Source organism: Corvus cornix, chromosome 3 (assembly GCF_000738735.6).
Source record: "Corvus cornix cornix isolate S_Up_H32 chromosome 3, ASM73873v5, whole genome shotgun sequence".
NCBI lineage: Eukaryota > Metazoa > Chordata > Aves > Passeriformes > Corvidae > Corvus > Corvus cornix.
Window position 1 is genome coordinate 11143030 of NC_047056.1, and position 25426 is coordinate 11168455.

A 25426-nucleotide genomic window follows, 5' to 3' on the forward strand; every position below is an offset into this window, starting at 1 on the left:
TACTGAGATGTACAGACAGGAATAAATCTTGCAAGACACATATTGCCTCTCCCACTCCACTCAGCATCAACAAAACCGCAACAAAAATTTTATGTTCAGTTTCCCCTGATGCAGAGTGTAAGGAAGATGAGCCCAAAGAAAGATCAGGGAAAAAAAAAAAAAAGCATGAAGAAAGCTGGAGCCCATTTAGGTCATTAATGTTATGAAAAAATTACAAAGGAAAAGTAACATGGTAAGTCTTCAAGCATATAAAATTCCAAAGAAGAAAGAAAGCTCCTTGACCCCCATACCAGTGTTTACCAAAACAAAGTTACAGGCTTTAGGTGCAACAGGTCAGACACCAGAAGGAGCAATCTATAGGACAGTATAATGAAGCACTCAAGACTGCCTGGGAAAGCCATGGATGTTTCATTACTGGAAGTCTTTAACAACAGGTTGCAGAAGTCTCTCATTTTGTAAAGGAGAACTTGAGCTTTGTCCAAGTAGAAAGACCAAATGATCTTTTGGATGTGCTTCAGACCGACATTCTCTGTGTCTCTTACCTCCAGCTCACCCGATGGGCTGCTGCCGTCAGGGAGCAGGAGCCTGGCAGAGCTTCCTTCCATGCTCTGGCAGCACAGGAATCAAGCTGGAAACCCCCTAATTCCCACCAAGCAACACTTCACACTGGCCCCTTGGTTCACATCACTCACCAAAACTCCCTCACTTCCCATTTTAAAAATTAACCCTAGCGTGGAGGTCCTGATATTATTCGTTCCATAAGTAACTCATGCACCAATTCCCCTATGTTAATCAGATCTCCTTGCAAAGCACAGCACACTTTGCTTTTTTTTCCTGGCACACAGCTATCTGAATACATGGGAAATTCAATAACCACTAACAACTCTCCAAATGAAAAACTGTGCAGTTTACAACTCTTTCAGTTGTTTAGGAGACTGTTACTGAGTACAGCCCCACCACTTCAACTGCTCCTCATGAGGACTACCAGAGAGGAAGGCTCTCTCCCAGTCAGCACACTTCCACACAGTCACAAAGTCACTTTAAAATCTGGGATACATTAGGAAGGTTTTGTCATCCATGAGGTAAGAGTTCAGGTCAAACCCAGGACAACAGTCAGAAAAAATCCCACCAATTACAGTGGGGTGAAATGAGGTATTTAGGCAAACAGTAACACGTAAGCAACACTGGAAACCAAATCAGCTGGATTCAGGTCTCAGCCACAGCAGAGATGTCACAGACTGAACTGAGAAACAAAGATTACCTTAGAGGGATTTTTAAAGAAAAAACAGGATGATAACACTTGAAAAATCCTTCTCTACCAGAAACAGAATGCTACACTCTCAAGCACCATTCATAAACAACACAGAAAACAAAAAAACCATTACATAATAAAGCAAGTGAAAAATGAAGGAATGACAGGCTTGAATATTCTTGCTTTAGTTGCCCAACAGAATGAGCATTATTTAAGCAGTGTGAAGGCAGATTGTTATCTTTACCTCTCTGAATAGTACCTTATTCTGTGAATAGTCCCCATGGAATAACAGCCACTACTCAAGGATTCAATAGCTTAATGAACATAACAGGACTGGCACAATCTGGAGCTTAATTTGCATGCAGTTTGAATATTTTTGCTTTATTAGTTTCATTTCAAAATAAAAATACATGTAAAAGTAACAGCAATTCAAGTGCCACTTGGCTTAACATATATTTTTCCAGGAATTCTTACACTATTCAAATTTGCTAATTGCTAGGACTTGTTCAGCTAAAAGGAGAAATACATGTTAAATTAAAATATCCTTTTTGTTTTATAATATGTAATTAACACAAGCTTTTCTAGCTTCAACACTGTCAAATCTATCCTCTTGAAAAATACACACAATTTTCATGCGACAAATTAAATTTGGTGTGGTTATGCTTTTAGCACTCAACAAGTAAAAGCTTGTAAATGAAAAGCTGAAGCATAAAGGTATGGCAAGTCTCATTTAAGAAATTAAAATCTTTGGGAGAGAGGAATTCTCTCCTGCAGAACTCAAGAAAAGCTGCTAATAATTAAATACTGCCTCTGATTAACACTTTACACTACATGTTTATGTTGAAAGTCCTTGTTTAAGCAGATCGTGATACAAACCTAATCAAATCACTGTATTTCATTCTCTTATGATGCCTGGCTAATAACCACACAACAGTTGGAAACTGTCAAAATATTTTACAGCTCAATTGTAATTCCCATCCAAGTCTAAGCATGCAGTAATTGGGCGTTAGCCACGTTCCAGGGGTGTTACAGCAATGCACAGCAGTCAGATCTTCTGGGTTTCATTTTTTTTTAACACATGTGAAACTCCTAAATGATCCCTAGGATCTACTCCATAAAATTTTGAGTTAAATATTAGTACACTGTCCACAGAGATAGCTTTTTTTCACTAGTTCGATGTAGTATTTATATTAACATTTTAAAAATTAGCTTGATATTTGGAACTATAGAATTTGCTCATCAACTTTTTTTTCCCTCTTGGTTTAAATTCCCTAAAGAAAAAAACCACCCTGTGAGATAAATTAAAAATAAACACTTTGAGCAAAACATTATACAGCAAATATTGTAATATTAAAAGCTTTGAGACAAAATGCTGATTTCAACTTCAAGGAACAAATTTTGCAGATCATATGTTACAAGGATTATTCCAAGCTGTCTTGGGGTGACTTTATGATGTTGTATCCCATATCACTGTTCTATGCCCAGAAATTAATTCTGTGCCTTTCTATGCCTTTAAACTGAGCCTGAGAGGGGGAAGAGAAAAAAACCGAGCAAACTCTTCAAAGCAGTTTTGCAGTTTTGTTTTCATGTTTCGAGGACACAGAGAGATACAGACTCCTCTTGCTTCTAACAGCAGTGGCAGGAGAGGAAGGAAACACTCAGCTTGCTTTCTTTACAGCCAGCTTTCAGCTCCTTTTCCTCCGGAGAGTTGAACTTTGTTTTCCTGGGACTCTGATTTTTCCCTTCTTCCCCGCTGGACAGTTTCAACATCAGAATACATCGGGAGGACTTTGTGCCGAGGCCTTGGCCCTGGATGTGGGCCCACCACCCCATCCCAGCTCCAAGGAGGGAGAGAGAAAGACTACGGAAGGACTCTGAAATTTTCCCAGGTTTTCTCTCAGCAGAGCAAGAGGTTTTATTATTTAGCATTATTATCCTTTTCCTGTGTGTTTGTTAAATAAATAGTTTTTTTCTCTTTCACTTTCCTTCGAGGAAAATTTATTTTTTCCCAAACCTGGTGGGGGAGGGGTGGTTGTAACCTGCCTTCTCTCAGAGGATATATTTCCAAATTTGCCCAAACCAGCACAAATAATTAGGTCACAAGCTCAGAGAGAAAAGAAAGGTACTGCTACAATAGGGTGATGTGAAGAACCAGACAGGGTTTTCAGCATGCACTATTACACCTGTAGCGTGCACAATACTCGTGAGCATCGGATCCAGATACTGGCCTGATGGGCTTTCCTGAACAGATAACTCCATAGGCATTTCTGATTGGAGTCTGTATTTCTAAGGCAATACCAGAGACACAGATTCATGACTCCCTGGTCTTTCAACACTGTTCCAATCATTAATCCATGCATTAATTGTCACTAACACCCAGTCACAGGCAGATGACATCACTGGATCCCCAATACATTACTGTCCATTGGATTAAAATCCTTAAGAGGAATTATGCCTTTGAGCTTCCAGAAATGGAAGAAAGCGTTACATTTCAAGTGCCTTTTGGACTGAATTTACATGGCGTGTTAAATAAAATCAAGCATTCCTGCCAGGTTCTCTGCTGGTCCCCAGATGATGCGATGATTAATGTGTTGGGTGCGAGCTGCTTGTGATTCCAAACACTCATCTGCAGACAGAACTAGGAAACACCTGGATAGAAGGACTGCACCAGAAGACTTCAGTCTTTCCATCAGTTGTTAGAAGGAGCATCGGGGGAAAGTATCAACTGCTCTGTCTTGTGCTGGGGGATGAGATGAGATTTATCAGAGAAGCCCAAGGAGCTACACGGGGTGAATCTTCAGCCAGCATGAATGCAGAAAACTCACACTCGAGCCTCATACATCATCTTTAACATGTCTGATCATGTCCAGCTGTTACAACATGTAGAGCACTTATCACTCACACATCTCAGTCTCCTGCAATACTTTTCACTGCTCAAGCACCTCGGGATAGGTGGAGGAGGGAAAAGAAGGGAGCCTTCATTCCTACACAGGAATTTCCATGCTTTGGGAAGTGTAAATTAGAGCATTACTACTAGTCTGACAGTAAGTTTGCTAATAAATGTGTAGCAACATATCTAATTGCATAATGAGAGATTAAATGATTATGACAGTCTTTGAAATGAGGAGAATAAAGAGAAGAGAAAATTAATGTAAGGGAGAGCTCTGGTAACACAGCAAACTAGCTGCAATTTCGAAACTTTGATAAATTTATAAAAGACAACTGCTCTAAATAAGCTTCCAGTGGAATCTATAAAGCTTGTTCTGAGTTAGTTCCAAGTTACATGACCTCTAAAAATTATTTAAAGGACGAAGGACCCATCATCTCAAAAACACAAGTTTTTCACACTTCTAGGCAACACTCAGCAGCAGAAGCATCAGCCAAGACATGACTGGGAAACAAGCACAGCAACATCATTTGATTAACACCTACCTTACCTTTAAAGCTGTACAGGAGGGGAGTTCAAAGAGCAGTTTCCCTACAGTTACAATAAAACTTAGAGTACTCAAACAGAAGTGCTGAAGCTCTAGTGGGAGAATGATGAGTTGATAAATATTATAGTGTGCATGCTGCTTTAGTCATAGCTTAGGTTCTCAATGAGTTACACCCACATAAGTTGGTTGGGGTTTTTTTGCCACATGCAAATACTTAAAAGTCATTTAGCAATGATTTTTATTTTCTTAAAACCTTGGAAGTTTTAGGTGCTGGTACTTAACAAACCCTTCTGCAAGCTTGGGAGTGGGTGGGAGGAAGCAGGAAGAGGAGGTACTGGACTCTCAAAAGAGGAGTTTACGTAGGCAAGACTGGTCTCACTGATCTCCCAAAATCTCTTTTGCAGCTGGTAGAGCCTGGCTGTTTAGAAGATTCTTCAGAGGAAAAGTCTAAGATGCTCCAAGCAGCCTTAAGGAACACTATCTCTGTCCCTAAGTTATAGAACACTACAGAGGCATTTTATGTCCTAAATCAGACAGAAGCAATGTATTTGTAACTAACCTCACTACAAAAATAGGTCAGTTCTTATGGAATCTAAACCTACAACTCATAGCCCAACTCATCAACCAGTTTTTAAAAGAATCCTCTGAGAAGGACAAAATGAAATGAGACTATAGTAGGATTTGACCTGTATCTTACTCTCCTTTTACTCAATAAATACGAAAATATTCCATTTTAATTTTTTTTAAAATGTGAATCTATTTTTCAAATAGTTCCAAGCAGACATGCATTTTCCAGTGTCATTCAGATCACCTGGTTGAGGATCCACACAGAGTCCATTACTCATGCAGGGATAGCAGCAAGAAAAATGTTATGGAGTTTAAGGATGTGAAATTGCTAAAATCTGGTCAGAAAATAGGCCAACTGCATGATCTGGCTTTCTATTAATTTTCTTCTGTATTGGGCATGAAATATTGGCAGAGCAACTGTCAGAGAAAGTGAGACTGAGATGATGAAGGACCAGTTACAGCTTATCTGTGCTCAAAAAACACCAAAACACACAAACCCACACAAGACCCAAAATCCAGAGCAACACATTTCATTTGTCTGGGGACTAGTCATGGTACTGGCTTCCTCCAAAAAAAGGAAGGAAACACTTTTCCAAAAGAGATGAAAGTCCTCTGAAGCAAACCCCTTAATGTGCCATGTATTGCATGGGCTCTACAGCTCTTTAAATGCTTGCAAAAAAAGACAGGTGTGATTTTAAATCAACCATTTGTATATCCAAGGAGACCAGAAATGAAGAACATTTGGAAGAACACTTCAAAAATGCGGAGGCTCCCATTGGAAGTACCTTCTAGTTATTCCCTATTACTCATACCTATGCCACATTCTGGTCCTACATTTGAAAATAATGCTAAGTATGTAAACATAAAAATAAGATACTGCCCTAAAAGAAACCTTTTAGCAGGTAAAACCCCAAACATATTTTCTATAAAAGCCTAATCTTGTTGCTATAAAGAAATGTAGAAAGAGTTAAACACATTTGCAGAGAAAACTCCTTCTGTGAAAACCCCTCAAAAGCAATTTTTCTTCTTATATTTTTTTCTTTTTTAAATCATAGTGGTAACATTCCATTAGCATTTCAGGTAGAGTGGGAAAGCTGTGGTTACAGTTATAACCACATTGAGCATTGCAACAATATTTGGTTTGCCATAGTTTTTTATATGTAAGCCTATTGACTGGGTTCTGATCTACACACCCATGTCTCACAATAAAAGATTGAATCCCATTATGTTACTGAGTCATTGCTGTCAATGACAATCATGACAGACTACTTACCAATAGCACAGAAGGCCAGAAGAGCACTTTAGAAAAGCATCAATTCTGCAGCATTGCTTTACAGTGATAAAAACAAAGCTTTTCACAGAGTTCCTTAGAGCACTTTGGCAACGTTAGGAAAAGGGCTCATGGTGTTACAGAATATGGGTGAGTTATGAAGCAGATTCTAGGACAAAACACTTGAATTACGATCTGTTAAGCCATCTGTATCAAATTGCTGTCTGAATGCACTTTGTAGAAAGCTTGCATGCAGATAATAAATGTATATTTATTATACATAAAGGTATATATATACAATATTTATATATTGTTATAGATAAAGGTATATATTATATATATATATATACACTTTTTTATATAACCATAGTAGTAAATATACTAAGATACAAGTTTGTACATATCTCAATACATAAAAAATACCCCAAGCTTACTTAAGTAACAGAAACACGTTCTGACTATGAGTTTAAGTAAAAATTACTTTCATTATGCTCCAGAAGCATAAAATACAAGGCAGCTAATTGGAAAAAACCAAAGAAAACAAAAACCCCATTCTTTTTATTTGTAATTATTTACGGTGATACAACATTTTAGGATATTTTAAAGCTTGTTTGGCTGAGTTGGATTCTAAAGGTGTATTTGCCTTGAAGCAAGCCAAGAAACATGACCTTTGCAAGGCTTTAAGATTACAGTTCCTTGTCTCGAAGGTGTTTGAAGTGAGGGAGAATAAAGATTTCACCTGGCCTACCAAAGAAAAAGAGACTGTATCTTCCCTGTGTATTACCCTTCCAACATACAAAAGACAGCTAAGGGGTTAGAAACAGCTCTAACCTGCCCCAGTTCACACTCATGGCACCTTGGGTGGAAAGATTTTACTGCTCTGGAACATAACTGAGGGTCAACTAAAGGACCTCAACTTCTCCCTGCCTTCAGTGGACTCTGCATTAAGTCTCAAGAATGCTTACAAAAATCCAGGTGTGTAATAGTCAGCCTCCAAATGTTCTTTCAAAATGTATTTCTCTGGTTCTGCTGTGTGCCTGTGACAGCCTCTCCCCCATTTGTGCAGGCACAATTTGAGCAGTTATGTACACATCTGTGAGCTTAATGTTGGTCCCCACACTGAGCGCCCAGGGAAATAAAGGCGACTTTCCACAGCCACAGTGGGCATTAATCCACGACATGCAAGCAACAGTTATGTGCTCCTGGTGCTAAAGATGCCAGGCATGCATATGAAGTTGCTCCTAGTCTCAAAATTAAACATCACAGGACCTTTACCAAGGTAACAAAAATTAGTAATGAAGCCTCCAGTACCCAGAGAGCTGTGTTCTTCAAGATATTCCATCCCAGGTAACAACAAGGGTTTTGGGGGTAATTTTTGGTTTTGGTTTGTTTGTTTTTGTCTGTTAAAATACTCCTTATTTTGGGGACGGTAGACATGTTACAACTGCTGAGTATCCTGTGGCATGGCATCAGCTAGTGGGAACCCACAGCTCACCCCAGCAAGCTCTGCTCTAAAGGAGAATGGGAAGAGGCAGGATAAGATGTATTAGAAGATGTTTCACCAGGCTACATCCTCTGAATCCAAATGATTTTCTCCCTGTGAGAGACTGCCCTCTCAACACCATAGCTCTCTTTAAAGTGGTGTAAGCATTTAATCAGTGAGTGTTTAATCAAGCTTTTAAATAAAGCTGAACTAATATATTAAGCTCACCAATATTTTTCAAAACATTTACAATGTGATTTCCTTAATGACTTTAGTTTCTAGCTAGCCCCTTTAAAGCCCTTTCATTGAGCTAGAGCACATGATTTCATTCACACTTTAAAAGCTTTTCCTATGCATGCTTTTCAAAGCTGATTTGTCTGAATTAGACACATGAACGATATCTAAATTTTCTGCATTACTCATTACTACAAACTATGAAGTATCATTCAGGGGTTAACACAATTATCTGCTAATCTGCAAAACAGCTCTTGTCAATAATGAAACTAAGTAAAATACATTTGCATGTCCTCTTTTTATTGAGATAAAAACAAATTTGGTATATCTAATGAGACATAAAACTACTTAAGTTATATCAGGAAGAGTTCTTGCTGTAAATACATTTTTAGCCTTTTTTCCCCTTTATTCTGTAACAGTCTCTTTATAGAGTGCTTGCACTGTATTTTTTTTAGATCCATCTATATGCTTCTGCACAGGATAAATCAAACCCAAAAATATTAGCAGGATCTCGATTTTGTATTCAAACAGCTGATTCTCCAGCAAAAAAAAATTTCCTGCATACTCCATTTTTGTTTTCCTTAAAACAACTCAGAAAAAATGTGAATCTAAAAATATGGTACATGCCACAAACCCCTCAGACAGCTCATATAGTGACAATTGCAGAGAACAGAATTCTGCTGAAAGAATAGAGAGAAATAGATTTAAAAGGAGTCAGTGAATCAAAAAACCCTGCTTTCAGCTTGATGCCAATAAAAACCAGAATCACTCAGTTCCTTTGGATTGTTTTCTATTTATTTTCTTTTCTTTTATGCGGTTAATATTTTAGGAAATTGTTGGGTTTTTCCCCCCCTTTTTTTGTCACCACAGACACTCCCTTTAGGCAACCGTGCATCAACAATCCTCCCACGTTCAAAGTCGGCTACATCTGTTGCTCTTTCCCATTGTTGAAAATTCCTGCCTTAATCCTATTTGACTTTATTCATGCAAAGGTCATCCTGAATTCAACAAATGGAGGAGCGATAGCAGGCACACTGTTGAACATGGCTAAAAAATGCTGTTGTAGAACATGCAGCTAGTGTGCCGGCACTATCGCACAAGTACTCGCTTTATTATGCAGCCTCTTGTCACCACAGCTCTGTTGCAGTATGAATTGGCAACATATTTCTCCTTGCAACTCAGGAATACAACATTTTCCTTCTAACTGGCGTGATTTTCTCTCCTTTTAGAAGGTTTGTGCTTAACTTGCGTTTGCTGGCAGGTATGACTGCAACATACAGAATTAAGGCTTGGCTTCTGGCACCTATGGCTTCCCTTTTTCTCCTGGATTTTACCTCTAAGCTTCACAAATCTATTCCAACAACCTGCCCACCTAAAACTAATGGTGATCGCCATTTTAAATAAATTAGCCAAAATTCTATCTAAAAATACTTCTACAAACCAGGGTAGAACAGCTAATACAAATACCTCATTTTAGGGCCATCACTGCACTGTAGATTTGCTTACAAATGCCATCTATTTTGGTTTTAGACTTATTTTTCTTTCCCAGCAACAAAAAGCATTCTGGCTTAGACCTGATTTATTCCTATGCTTAAGTATCTGACCCAAACCAAAGAACATTTAGCAGGAACAGTGAATTAGTAAGCAAACCAAAGTTAACTATCAGACTGATTTATGAAGGGAAGATAATTATTTTTGTAATACTTCCATAACTCATCATGACAGAAGGAAAGGAATATTTATTCATGCACACTTATTTCCAATTTGAGGTGCTTGCCAACCACGATGAACCAAACCCATCCCTCAGGCAAGCAGAGAACCAGGCACATTGTTAATGTGCTCCTTTCACTGAGTGCTGCACTAGGGGCCATGGATGGGCCATGGATGGTGGAGAGAGCACCCAGGACTTTACCTAAACCAGCCCCAGCGTAAAGCTCAAGGTAACAGCTAAAAGTCAAATGCTACAATGTCAGCTTCTACAAATTGTGTTGAGGTCCTTGTTAGCTGCAAGGGAACACTGGAAATAATCAAGTTTTCAATTTAAAAGCTGTCCTGCACTCTGCCTGTGTGGGTCTTGTTAAGGAACCTGATAATAAGGTATCAAAACTGTACAGAAAAAGGATAGATTTTATCAGGTTTTTGTTGCAAGATTTTGAGGATTTTTGTTTTGACAATGGTTTAAAAAGGTCTTAGGAGAGGAGAAGTGTTCCTTCTTTCTTCTACCTTTTAAAGAGCAAAGCTTGAACTAAACATGAGTCTGTGAAGCCCAGCATGAGAATCAAAGTCCTCCAGGTCACAAACCACAGGAAGGCAGCCCTCCAGCACCTACATCAGGAGCCCATAGCCTTGTGCCATCTGCCTGACTCCCCCAGCTCCCTTCTGCCAGAGAAGTGAAGGCAAATAACTTACAGGAAATAGAATAAAATAAAAGGCCCTCATCAGGGATAAGGATTTTCAGATGACAGAAGCTGGCCTAGATCTCATTAGAGCTGACCCAATGCAGTTGTCATGCAGATGTTTGGGCAGGCCAGGACTGCTCCATCTGTCCAGCCAGTGGCTGTGCCTAATCCACTTGTCCTCTGGGAGAGAAACCAAACACTGCCATGGAAGCCTTGATACTTAAGAACCATAGCACTCCAGAAACCTCAATGCTTCTGCCAGCTCCTAACTTCTTCCTTGCATTTATGCACCTCAGGGATATTTTATGGATAGGTTTCAGGCAAACGTCTTTGGCACCTCCATGAGGAGATGAGTCCCCTCCCCAGTCCTGCAGAAATGGGTGCAATGAGAGACTTGTCTCAAAAGCAGCACTGAACTTGGTTCACATGTCCTGCTCTCCCCTCTGGGGATCCCCCACTGCCATGATCCCCATCTCTCTCTCTCTCCTGGGACTTCAAGCATTTCATTCACCTCATAAGGGGGGAAGTTAGAGCCCAGAAAAGGCAGCATGAATGTTCCCACAATCCAAAGGCCTTCTCCTCTCCCCTGATCTCAGCAGCCTTGAAGTTATTCCAGAATCAGGAGAAGAGTTTTATTTGACCAGTGTTGCGCATGTGGGTAAGACAGACTGTTGAGCACTTCATTCAAAGAAAAGGAAAGTTTTACATAAATCATCACATATATTTATATGGGAAAAATTAAAGAAATTCTCATGCCAGTGTCATTTTTGAAAAAATATGAAATAAGTATTTTTTGTTACAGTTTGCCTACAGACAATGGTGGGTGCTGGCATTTCAATGACAAATAGCAACACTATGTCACACTACATATCTGTTGGCTTTTCCAGTTTCTGTCAGAGATGGATTTTGTTCTCACAGAATAGTGCACAATCTTAAACTTCCAAGATGAAATAAAACATATGAAATTACTGCAATTACATATCTAAAGAGTGTATTTTTCCACAACAACTGAAGTAATATTTTATGACAACACATCTGAGTTCTATAATTTGTAAATGTAAGTTAAATTTAAAATATGAAAAGTGAGGTCTGGAATGTCATAACACTGGTGCAGTTACCAAACCTTACGTGCGCAGACATTTTGCAGAAGTGGTAACTGGCGCAACTCAGAACTGCTGCAGGCACTGACAAAGCTTCCATCCATTTCAGTAGGAGCTACATTGCACCAATAATGCACAAGTACCTTAAAGAGCAGTTATGAAAATGACAGAAGCAGTCAAACATTTATCAACCTGAACACTATGTATATTAATTTGCAATGAAAAATATTTTTCCAGGACAGCTCTGGAGACCCGTTGTCTGCATCCCCACTACTAATTAAGAGCCTAAAGAAGAAACAGTCAAACACTTAAGTAGCAGCACTGAAAGCTGCCAAATCAAGTGTTCAAAGATTGTGGTTACAAATACATTTTTATTAGTACCGTTTGTATAGTAGCATATATATGTTTTCGAATAAAAACTGAGGTCCACAAAAGAACCCACCTCCAAATTATTGTAAGCTAATGCTTTTGAGTCCTCAGGTTGAATCACCTAAGACCTGACCTTACAGAGAACTGTTTGTTTTATGATAGTTCATGGGACACAAAACAGCACTCTCTCAGCTGCATGGCACTACAGTCAAGCCAATAGCTCTGTTAATTTATCTGGGTTGGATGCAGCTGTGAACTTGAGAAAAAAGAAAAACAACCAACAAACCACCACAGTCCAAAATCTGGTTCAAGAGATTAGCTTAGCAGCACACATTAAGGAATTCATGACAGAGGGAAGGATTCATTCTCTGCTCCTGGACAGCACTCAATTGTCACAGAAAGCAGTGCCTTTTGCTGGCCCTTGGCTCAGCACACTGCCTGGGCTGGCTCCCTGCAGAACAGCACATACAGTGTGGTGTGAGCCACCATGTGAGGACGTGTTTCCATCTAGGTAATACTGCAGCTTCTGGGACAAGGAGAGAAGTAATGGGCTGAGGATGGAAGCAGCTCAGCTCTGCCTCCAGTCCCGGGCATAACTCCTGCTACAAGAACATTTGGGCAAATTGCTGAGGGTTTTAACCCCCAAATTCTGAAGGAAGCATCTCTCTTAGAGATAATGTGACTATAGAGCAGCACCTACATCTTTCTGACAGCATGGGCATAAGACACCTCAGTCAGAAGGGCAGAAAGCCACACACAGAACATGGAAGGGCTTGGTTTCATCTATAGTCTTGATGTCCAACAGTGGGTACTTGTTGGCACCAATCACGGAAATAATATGAAGGCAATATAGTCAAGTTCACAAACACCTTTTAAAACTCATGAAAACAGTAATAAGAAATTGCTTAAGTACCGAATTTAATAGATGGAGCCTCTTTTATTCTTTAACACTTGAAAAGCTGCAAGTTGAATGACTTGTCTGTGCTTCCACATGATTATGTCACTATCTCTCTGTTCATATTATGTGTGCAGCTTGTCTTTCTTCCTATTAAAAGAAAAAAATATCTTTGGGCTGCATGCAAAGGCAGATTTTCTCAGAATGCCTTTTTCTTTGCTTAAGTTGATAATAGTTGACATCTTCCAATTCTATCCAGTGCCTTCCAGATCTTCCTTGGGCTTGAACCATCTGTCTACATAGGGAGTGACAAAAAATCTCATGAAAAGGAGCTGTACAATTCCTTTGCAGCAAATGAAGCTGAAAAGGAGTAAAATCATTGAAGAAGATGTTCCAGAGAGCTGGGGAGTCCTTATGTGAAAGGACAACTGGAGATACTTTTGATACCAAGAGATAGTGAGTGATCTTTATCTCCCATTTGGAGTTTACTGTCATTCCTCCACTTGGTTCCATTACTACACCTGTGTTTTAGGATGAAATTTTCCTACTGTTTGGTCACATAAGGTTGATAATCTTGAGGTAAATAAAAGTGGAGAAAACAAGCAGCTGGAGACTTTAGGATCTCTGATATCTTGGGAGCTGTGCCTAGTGCTATATGAAATGTCACTTCTCCGCCTTCCACCAAACCTACCTGAGTGTTTTGTGCTCTAGCATTTATTCTGACTTAGAATAAATAAGAAGGAGAAACAAAAATTATAGGTTTCTTCTTGTTCCCTTGAAAAGCATCTGAGAATTTCTCTTCTTTCATAAGGAAGTAATTTGTACTCCCTTTGCTGCTTGAAGGACAAACTGTCTATCAGGTAGAAAATTTTCTGGACAGCCTGAACATCCCAAAGCATTGCAGATACACAGCAGATTACCAAGGATACTGGATGGAGATGGGTTATTACATATCATGCAGAAAAAGGATTCTGTATTTCCTATAAATGTTTCATCAGAGCTTAAATGAGCTAGCTTGTCTGGCATGAGAGAGCAGATTATTACCTGGCATGCAAAACAATTAATTTTAGTTTTAAAATGAGAGACAGAGGTAGCTGAAACAATGATGGTGACAAACAGAGATGTTACTATTGGCTTTGGACTATTATGTGAATGTGCATTCTCCTCTTCCACCAACTTAAAAGGCCATCAAAAATTCTTGTCTAAAAGCACCAAAACCAATTCCTGTGTTTTCATGACTACCAGCAACACCATGCCTTTCAAAAAGGCAAGAATGGTGTATACAATAATGATAGCTGATTTATCATCCCATCCTGATGCCATACACTTTCATCAGTTGCAAGGCATAACTAAAAATCCATTCAAGGTAAAGTTCAAAAAGCATCTTGTGGTCTGATATCAATTTTATGTCTGTTCATATAATCATGTATTGCGCGAGAAACATCTATCCCCAGGATGGAGTGCAGGAGTTGCATTTACTGAGAGATTCTGGGCAGGCAGCTGTGAGATGAAGCTCTGAGAGCTCCCAAATTCCAGGCTGGCAGGTCGTCAGCCTGCAGTAGTTACTCTGTAATGTGGTGGCTGATTGACCAGTGGTACACTGACCTGCCGACCCACAATCAGAGCTGCGACCGGGTAAGTTTTACACCACTGACGTGTTCCCATACCCCTGTTACCATTCCCCTTTTTTTCTAGCTTCTTAGTTAATAAAGAAAGGGGAATGTAAAGAGGGAGGGAATGGAAGCCCCCCCCCGAGAATTGCAAATTTTTAACTCTGTTTAAAACTGTAGCAGAAACACCTGCCAACCAACACTCCATTAGGAAACCCAGCACTTGTCCCACCACCACCCTCTGGATGTTCCTGATACCACTGGCAGGGGAGGCTTGAACTGTACTGCAGCCAAAAGAAACCCTGGCGAAGACTACCCCCCTCTGTGAGAGCATCCATACCAGTGTCCAGAGAAAAATCCCCTGAAGGATTTGAGGACTTGTTGGGACGATGGCTTATGGGTGTTTCTGATTGTTTTTGTTGTTCCATGTGTGTTTGGTTGTTTGGGGCGTCCGGTTCTGGGATCTCTGGGGGAGGCCTTTTTAATTAATACAGAAAAGAGAAGTTGTGGTGGCCAATTGGCCAGTGGTACAAGAGACAGAGAGGGCTCTTGGTAAGACAGTCTCTGGTGCCAAAGACTTTGGTTATGGTGAGGGAAAGGAGCCTCTCCCAGGATGCCTTCTACAGTTATAGTAATGAACCCCAGTTCTGCTTCCCTGGTTGGCTCCTGGTGTTAGCCACACCCCTGTACTTAAGCTCAAACTGTCACATGTTCAGGGTCATTTCGCCTCTGGAAACCTTCACAAGTTGTAGCAATAAACTGCTCTCTCTGGAACTCTATGCAAGGACCCTTCTCAACTCCTTGCCGTCGGCTTAATATTACTGAAGCCATCCCTGCGTCTGTGCATTCACGCGTGTGAGCCACAGAGCCGGAGGGGGCTCGGTAATACTGTAATGCATGTGTTTAACCAGCACAGGCTTCCAGACCCTGAAGACAGGACAAAGGACTTGAGACCAAGCTGGATTCACCAAATATAACATACCTGCTTACTTTCAGTAGGTTAATGGTAATGGCAGAAACCTGATGGATTCATGAGGCATCAACTGGAGCCTTGGCTAAAGTCTGGCAGTAAACTGAATGCACCAAATCACAAGAAAAGCCTCTCTCAGAATTGTTTTCTGAAAGTGAAGGGCATATGCTGTCCATCAAAGGAGTCAATGAGTAATGTCAATTCAGAGCAAGATTTATTTCTTTTAACATTTAAAAATTAAACATTCCCTATGGTTGAGATTGCTTACCTGTTTCCTCCAGTTCCCTAGTAAATAATTCTTTACCTCCTATATAAATTCAGAAGCATTCCTGCTCCCTCATTCTCACAAAGACAATAAAATCCTTGATTGTGCAGAGACACATTGCTTTAGCTTCTCTACCACGAGACATAGTTGCCAGCTCTGGGACTGATCTTTCTTCAAATAAATTCAACATAATGCAGGGAAGAGAAGAAATGCTGCAACTGGCTGAGACTTCACCCTGCTGAAGTTCGTATGTGTATTTTGTAATCAGCTAAAGCCAACGATGACCACTGATATGCATGCTATGTACTGGTCTGATACCACATTTTGAGCTTGAAACCACTTTTTTTCACACAAAGTCAACAAGTGGGGGAAATTTAAAAAGTCTCTACCACCTCTGCGAAAGGCAGAACCTGGTTATGCAAACCAAGTAAAGAACAGTAACACATGCATGACACTAACAAGCCCTACAAGGCTTTAGTTGGGCTTGACAGCACTGTAGCAGTTTGATGACTGAAGAGCTTAATTACAGCTTTGCACTTTGTCAGACTCACCTAAATAGAGTCAGCATACCATAGTTTTCAAGTCATTTGAGATGATTAACTGTGGGGTAACTCCAGATCTCAGACTTTGCATTTTAAGCTCTCTCTGATGACTCAGATTAGTTTGGAGGAGATATGCAAGACAGGAGAAAATTAAGATACTCCTTTAGGAAGTGTGAATAGATAAAAAAGCTTGAAAGCAAAACTTCCTCCAAACTCAGACATGGCAAATACTGCGGGCTGAAGAGCTGGCTGGATCTTTACGGACAGTTAGGCCCTACCTTATCTAAGAGAGATAACTGACCCTTCCGCACCAATACAGCTGACAGGGGACCTCCAAGTGACCAAAAGGGCCTGCTCAAGGGCAAGACATTGAAGAGGCTTGGAAAGGGTTTGCTGCTACAGGTAGCTGAGTGCTCATCACTTACTTGCTGGTGTGTAGATGGCAATGACAGCATTTGTGTTTTTTGGATTCAGCCAATGTGATGAATGCACGTGAAGGAAAAATGAACACCAAATACTCTGTCAAAGACGTGCAGAGGAGCTTTTGGAATCCTTTTCCTTAAACTCTAAAGTTCTAATATTAATGCCATGTTTGTGTAGTTTAAAGATTAGCATTTCTGCTCCACAGACATTTCCTTTCACAGCAACCAAGACAGGGAACTGAACCTGCTGCAACCACTTAGCCTCTGGTGTAACTCCCAAAACTTTCACTGCACAGAAAACTTGGACAAAACACTGAATGAGATACATGATTCAACCTCCCTTTACCTAAGTTTACCTCTATAGGACTACTCCCCTACATTAGGGCATGTACTAAGTTCATGTTTGTATAGTGCCTATATCTTTGGATGGAAGTTTTTCTGGAATTGCTAAACATTGTCTCTATCATTGAGCAATAAACAAGTGATTTGTGCCAACACTCCAAATCCCACCTGGGCACTGTTTTGTACTGTGCTGTGAGAAAACAGTTTCTTTTCTTTTAAATGCCAGTACTTTTCCAAATTTCAAAAAGCATTCCAAGTAAAGTGCTTTTGATCTGAGTGCAAAACAATTCAAGCACAGAAAAAAGACTCTGCTTACAGAAAGCTTTCTGCATTGCAAGTGACCGTACAATATTTTAACACACCCACTCAGCAAAACTTTCCACTGTAATATAATGAACCAGGACACTGCATCTGCTTTGGAGCCTTCCCTAATGTCTCCTATCCTCCAAAGTCCTGTTAAAAAAATTAATTAAAGCTTTCCTATGAAAGAGCATGTGAGCACAGAGCTCCACCTTCCCTCCCAGCCCTAATGAAAATCAGAGTTTCAGTACATGGACCTCTGCTGATCTCAGCTGTGCCTCAGGGTCAGAAAGGTGGGCAACAAGCAGGCAGGCACCAAAACATTCACCAAGTAACACCATGCACAACAGCAGGAACTACTTGACTGTCCATAACAGCACAGTCCTCTCAGCGAGTTCAATCCTGAATCTTTTCTTAATCAGTTCCACCTTTCAGACACTCTAAAGCTTCATCTAGGGCAGACAAAAACTACAACAACCAAACTCAGTAGTAACATGTTATTTCAGCACAGTGAAGACATGCATGAAGCAGAGAGACATATTTCCTTGGATGCATATCTGTAAAAAAACACCTCTCAAACAATGAGCAAGGGGGGCCACAATTTCCACCAAGCAACCTGATAAAAATCTCCACAGATGTCTTTTCACAGCCTGGTAGTACCAGAAAGATTTGCTTTGGCCATTTTGCTTTGACCTAAGGGCCAGACTCCACCAGAAATCAAATGATGTGTCGTATTTCATGCAGAAACTCATGCAGAAACACCAGCTAACAGGGCTGAATCCCATTTCAGAGCATTATAAAACTGCTGTGCTTTGATTTCATATATCCCTAGTTGTGGTTTTGCATACAAAGAATAACTTGTGAAGTGTACTTGTGGTCTTACTCCAATGTTTTGTTTTGCCATGAGCAGACATGATTAGATTTCTGGTCCCATACTCTTTAGCCTGAGTAAGTGGTAAAATGACAACAAGATCAGAGCCTGAATGGACAAGGACATGTGAGCAATCTGGCTGAGTAATTATGCAATGAAATGATAGGTATGACAAGTAGTTTCCCTCAATTCTGAAATGCAAGTACAGCAGCTCTGATTCAAGGCAAACCAGATGATAATGTGCACACACTGGGCAAGACACACTGGAAGGGAGGCATGGCATTCTGTCCTCATCTTCCTACATTTAAAACAATGTAGGACATTCATTTCTAAGAAAGGTCCATTAACTCATATTAATAAATGCTTATTTCGTTTAAAGAAAAAGCACAAGTGGTGCTAACTGCTGAAACACTGGAGTTGAAATCCACACTGACAGAACTTGGCTGTTGTGGTAATAAAATGCCCACCCCTCAAATTACCTCTTCCAATGAAATTGACTCTCATTTTCCCAGGAAAACATAAATGGATATGCAGCATGCTTAGTCTGGACATTCCTAGTAAACAGTTAACCTGATTTAAACTAGACTGTCTTTTTTTTAATTACTTCAACATAGCTATGGAATTGGACATATATAAATCCCAATACAAATAAACAGTATCCAGTACTAAGCTTTTAAAACCCAGATTTATGACAGAAAGTTGGAGACAGACTCTTCCACAGGGGCAAGGCTTAGCAGCATTAAAATAGATCAGGACAAAGCACTGTTCAACATGATTTTCTTCCTTCTTGATGGCATATCCAGCTCTCCTGTAACATGGGTTACTGGAAGATTCTTTTCTTTGAAACTGCAATTGCTGATACTGTTGTCATTAAATCCTTAAAGAAAAAATACAAGCTCCTACTGTTGCACCCTCCCTATGAACCAAGTAAATAGAGACAAGCCAACACCTTATTGAGTACAGGCAAAGTTTTTAACATGCCTGCAGAAATAAACAGGATGATTACAATGCACAGAAAGGTACTGTTACGAACAAAGATGAAATTTTGGTATGAAAAGCTTACCTTAGGAGAGGAGGAAAGCTCCCTCGATGCAGGAATTGCTGACATGTTCTCACCCATGCCCATCTCCGTCTTTGGCAAGAGGTTTGGGGGTTCAGGAGCCTTTCTTTTCATCTTCTTCTCTGGTTCTTGCCGAGCAACTTTAATTAAAGCAGGACTTGATTTTGGTTCATAAAATGGATTTGATCTAATTAAAAGAAGGGAAACACATTTCTTTGCTATCTCCTTAGAAATAAAACCGAAAATAAGACCTGTTTAAGAAAGCCAGTGACTAAAATGGTTTTATTATCCCACATAAGAATATATTTTATCTTTATATGCTTTTAAATACTACTTTTTCATACAATTGAAAAGTGAGTTACAACAGCTAGAGCAGCATTATTTGGTCACAATTTCCATAATTTTTATAAAGTCCTGTAAATTGCAGAAGTTTTATCAACTGCATAAAGCTAACTCTTCAATTATACTTTGCTATCTATCAAAGAGTGATCTAATTCTATGACAAAATCAGTAGCAAAAAATTTGAGTGAAGCTGCTGGGTGTTTAACACTGTAACGAACAGACTAAAGAAAGCTCAATTAGAACAATTAAGAATCAGACCACTGGTACAGTTGTGCTCCCTGTAGAGGCCTCACTCTTGGCTGTCCAGGCTTGAAAATTCTGGCCTCCATGGGTACACCATCAACCTCGAGTGTATTTCAAACTGTACTTTACAGGCACCACACCATTTCCGCTTAGGATAAGAGAATAGTGTAAGAAAACCCCATCTGACTTGCACATATCTCTCTGCGGACACCAGTAGGCATCACCTGTCTATTTTGAAAATACTTTTTATAACTAAACCCTGTTTTAGAACGTTACAGAGCAAACATCTTCCACCAAGTATATGCAGTCCAAAGAATTACCCTTAACTCGGGTGTCCATGTTCCAACTCTGCATTTGTTTCACCCTAAGTAAATACCACCACAGCCAAATTTTGCCAAATTTTATGTCAGCTTGATACATCAAATATCAATCAATCAATAATACATCAAATAATGGCTTGTTCTACACACTTAGTGGAGCCAGCAGTTTTGTATCCTGCTAAGGATACTTACAGGAATCTTTTATGCACTGAATTATTTCATTATTAATACTATCTGCTTTTCATACTTTGCAATCCAAAATAGGACAGTTAATTATGAAATGGATACATTAATTTATTATTTTCTAGTCCCTCTTTCCCCTGCAAGATATATTTATCATATATCTCAAACTATGATTCCCAACAATCTATCTGCATACAGTTATTATATGCAGTGTAACCAAGTACAACAAATAACCTCAGTCCCTTGAAGTCCATTAGAATTCAACTCTGGATGGAAACACTAAAGCATTAGATAAGAGTCTACCTAGCTAGATCCATTTACAAATCCCCTCTCAGGATGAGAGTCAGGAGCTAGTACACACTATTTTTTAAGAAATACAACAGCAGTGAAAAACCAGCTATTCATCCAATTGCCTTCCACACAACATCAAATTTCTCTCCTTCATTTGTACTTTTAGTATGAGAATGTCTTTCAGTCTCATAGATAAACTTTAGTTTATTTTAATGCAATTTACAGCCATCCTATTTTCACTGAGAAAAAGCAAGCAATTAATAACCCACACCAGAGAAAAGAAGCCTACTTTTGAAAGGCAAAGTTTACCAAAGCACATAAGTGAAAATCAGGCATAAAATCTCCAGACCTTTCTAACAATCTGTTGCTTCTACTCCTTACAGAAAAAGATATCCAACTCCTGAAGCAAAAGGAAAGACTAACACTAAAATAACTCATTTGTTGACTCAAGGCAACTTTCAGGTGTTCCCACTTTGCTGACCATCAAGTGCAAAGCCACCAGCGCAATCAAAACTAAAGGCAACCAAAATAACAAGTTAAATGGAAAGAGAAGGGTGTTTTCCTTGGGAGGCAGTAGGAAAAGGAGGTATTCAGGCTGGAGTGGAGAATGCATCCAGCTGTCAGTAGCTCTAATTTAGCTGACAGCCCAGCTCAGCTGCCTTCAGACACCAGAGAGTTCAAAGGGAGGTGAAAATGAAGATAAAAGAGATAAAGGCTGAAGAACAATGCATTGTATGGGACAGCACAAGGTTTTATTTAGTTCAACAAGTCAGCCTTTGGAACAGCCAACAGGCACAGCATGTTTGGCAGGAATTTACCTCTGAATTAGAAAGGTGTATTTGTAAGGTGTTAAAATTGTTTCGGTGTGAGAAAAAACCCAACACCTTATCAATGAGAGTAAACAGGTTTGGAAGAACCATCTTCTGAATTTTTAAGCTCCAGAATTGCCCATGCTGCAGGTGCCATCCTGAAGAAACGTACCCTCTGTACCCACCAGAAGGAAGTGCTAAAAGGAGAGAAGCCACTGCTCTTTTTCTCTAGGGAAGAACGTACTTGAAAGCCAGACTAAACCCTCACATTTTGGTCACAGACACAGACATGGACACATGCTACCTTCTGCATGCTACCTCTCAGCACTACCTTTAATTGGTCTTACAAATACGGAGCAAGATTTTTGAAAAATTAATGTTAATACAGAAAAAAAAAGACCAAAATGGTTCTTTCCTGAACAAGCTATAAAGTTTAAAGTCATGAGGATCTGATATACGTAGCAGAGTTTGGTCCAACAGCTTCCACATGGCTCTACAAGAAATTAAGCATCTGAAAAGTCTGGTTGGAAAGAGCCTTAGCTGGAAAACGTAAAAGCACTTTTCTCTGAGGTCAGCCCCATATTTACTGCTTCAGTGAAGTTATTTAATTAATCCACATTAAATGATTTGTCTAAAGAGCCACTAGACTGTCCTCCACAAAATTAAAAAATCCCAGACCTGACAAGATACCTGGCATTAAACTGTCACTGACAATGTGGTGGCTTGTGGCTTCTTGTGCAACAGGCAACTTCAGCAGATGCAACACGATAGCCTTGCCAATTACACAGCATAATTTTAAGCCATACAATGATTAATGAGATAAGAAGCCACAGAGCCAAATGATATTGGAAAGCAAGTTTTATTCTAACCAATTTAAAAATTATTTTGATCAGTCTTACCAGTTAGCTGAAATAAAAAAAAAATAAATAAACATTTTACTGAGGAGGAAACCCAAAGCTGTCAGTGTGGCAGGGCTAAAAGGTCAGGCAATATTGCCAATCAGAAGTACTAAGGTTAGTAAGGTTGAAAGCATTATACATGAAGCAGTTGTGAGCTGTGCTATTTTCAAATAATTAACTTCACAAGGTGTGCTGTCCTTCACTAACAGGTGGATTTTAATGTATAAAATTCAAAAAGGCAAAAGCAGAATTTTCCACTAATACTGAAATGTCCAAACTAAGAAAAGGAAAATGTGTTCCTTATCTTTAGCTAGGTATGAGAATTTAGCCAGAGGAAGTATGTTTTGAGAGCACAGTTTTGCAGCAGAGTAAATGTACTGGCTCACCCAAGTCCCTCTGTGCCATGCAGTGCCTCACAATGCTTATGCTCGTGACTGTGCTTTGTGTGTGTTATGAAGTATTAGTTCTCTTCACAAACATTAATCAAACACATTTCCATGAAGCAAGTTACCCAAGGTAAATCCTTCACAGAGGTGCACTGAGGCCAAGTACCTTTCACAGGATTACAGTGAGGGTCTGTTACAAAACTGGAGTCAGAGTTCAGCTCTTGGGGCACTCTGTGTAAGCTCTGAGTCCAGAATCAGAACTAGGGATCTGCCAGAGCAGAGTGGGACAAGGGTTCTGATGCTAAATGGTGTGTCCATGTTCTCAGGACACATCACTGCATTTCGCACAAAATGTAAGAGGAAAATGCCAAGCAGTACATTAAGTGAACTCCAATTAAACATTTAAGACATAAGGGTAAAAATACATTGTATTTCCTGATCAACAGTAAATCAGGAGCATTCTGTTTCTTCCATTTCATGCTTTCCCCCTATAGGTTCAAAAGGACACCTGGAGAAAGCCCTTGACCAGTGACAGTCAAAAATGAAACATAATTTTTAAAAAATCAAAAGACAAGATGTTATGAGAGAGGTTGAAATAACATGCAAAGTTTTCTATTCTCATGATATGACTCAGTTGTTCAGCCTTGTCTTGAATACACTGCTCGGGCCAAGTCAACACATCTTAAAATAGACACATAGCAGAAGAAATAACAGGGTCCAGAGACGGGCGGTGGAAATGATTAGAGAGATGAAGAGACTTCTGTATGAAGAGAGATTGAAAAAGTTAGCACTCAGACAAGTGACAAGGAAAGGTGAACATGCTAGAGATAGACAAGACAACAAATATTTATGGCAGGTAAATCCAATACTACTAATTGTTGTTTTGATAGGCCAGCAGAAGAGATAGTATGGGACTGGAAAGGGAATTTATTTACAATCAACAAAAGAAACGCATTTCATTAAAGATCTTGTTTTCTTGTGGAAAACTCTGCCACAAATTGACACTGAAACCTAGACTTCAATAGGCTTGGAAGAAGATTACCCACTCACGAAGATAATAAAAGCATCAATATATAGTAGATAAAAAACAATACACATCTGGACATAAACCTTCATGACTTAGGGCACCCAAAAAACACCAACTGGCACTGCCTGTGAAAATTTTGCCTTTGGTGCTCACCAGACCATGCCTTAGCAGGAGCTTTCTACTTGAAAATTTGAAAATTAATGACATGAGATAAAGCAAAATAGTGTTTGTAGATGTGAGCTAACATCACATGTCCTGTGTTTCTAGACTGGGCTTTTATCATTACGCTCATTCCTCCAGAATGTTCAGTATAAAGATTCAAAGGTTCTCCTTGCCACACTTCTACCCAACGCATTCAACAAATGGTCTCCAGGTCTTTTTGTATGATATACTGCTCCTGCAACTTCAGAGGAAAATGTGGAGAGGAAGGTTACTTTGGGGGTCAGGACATAAAAAACTTATGTAAAAGATGTGAAAAATTGATTTTACAGTGTTTATTGACTTCTTATACTTCCATCTTCCCATGGGACATTGCTTTATCATGAAAATACAGACCAGCTGTATGTTCAAGTAAAATCCACCTATGGGGAATTTATTTTTATCTTTGGGGAAAAACAACAATGAAGCAAATGGAGCCATTAAAACAAGAAGGAGGCTGTTTTAAACCAAGGGCTGAAGTGCAATACACAGCAAAAGGAAGGGTTACAACCCTGCCACAAGCCCCTTTGGCACAGATGTGTTTAGGGTGGAAATGGGAGTATAAACAGAAAACAGAGAAAATTCTTCACTTGCTCATCCATGCAGTTTTTTCTCAATCTTTGCTGTCCTCTATTACGTATATCTTGGTGGGTGTCAAATGCAAACATTTTTATTCCCTACAGATTCTGGTGACCAGTGAATGACCAGGAATGCCTGGTGTGGCTGTCAGTGTGATCACACTGTGCTCTGAAGACACAGCAGCCAGTGCTGTTTGTTCAGGCACTGTGCTGGTAAGTGGAGCTGGCAGAGGCATCATTCCCAACGCCCTTGATTTATTTGTTCTTTTTATTCTTCACAGACCAAACGACAACATTAAATCCATGGCCACAGAGCTTTAAAAGGAAAAAAATTCTGCAGAGCCCTTCATATGTTTCTGTTAGAGTGCCTGGGAATCCTTCCATTTCCTAGACCACAGCTATAGACAGAGAAACAGAAAGATGATGATGGTATATCTGTTAATAGTAAAGTAATGCAAATGCCATGCCATGATAAATCTCATTAAATAATGTAAAATTAAATGTTAATTAGAATTGTTGTCTGTAAAATTGCTCAGATGTAATCACCATAAACTGTCTCATGAGTGGTGTGGTTGGTGACTAATGACCACGAGCAAGGATTAAGGATACACCTTCCAACCTTCCAAGCTGTGCAGCAATTGCAAAAAGCTCTCCCTTCCTGATAGTTTCTATACTATAATACAAGGCAGTCAGTGTGAGTTTATAGAAGTTTCATGTGTGGTCATGCTGAAAGAAACAAACCAAGTAAGTGCATATGGTGTTATC

The 25426-nt window shown here is 39.6% G+C and overlaps 1 protein-coding gene across 11 annotated transcripts in view; it reads right to left on the reverse strand.

The window, feature by feature from the left end:
- EHBP1 (EH domain binding protein 1) overlaps positions 1-25426 on the reverse strand; it is a 211591-nt gene that overhangs the window by 89097 nt on the left and 97068 nt on the right. For all 11 annotated transcript variants that reach the window (XM_039568463.1, XM_039568461.1, XM_039568460.1 and 8 more), the window contains one exon: positions 19389-19572. In XM_039568463.1, coding sequence (XP_039424397.1) covers positions 19389-19572 — 184 coding nt within the window. The remainder of the gene's footprint in view (positions 1-19388; positions 19573-25426) is intronic.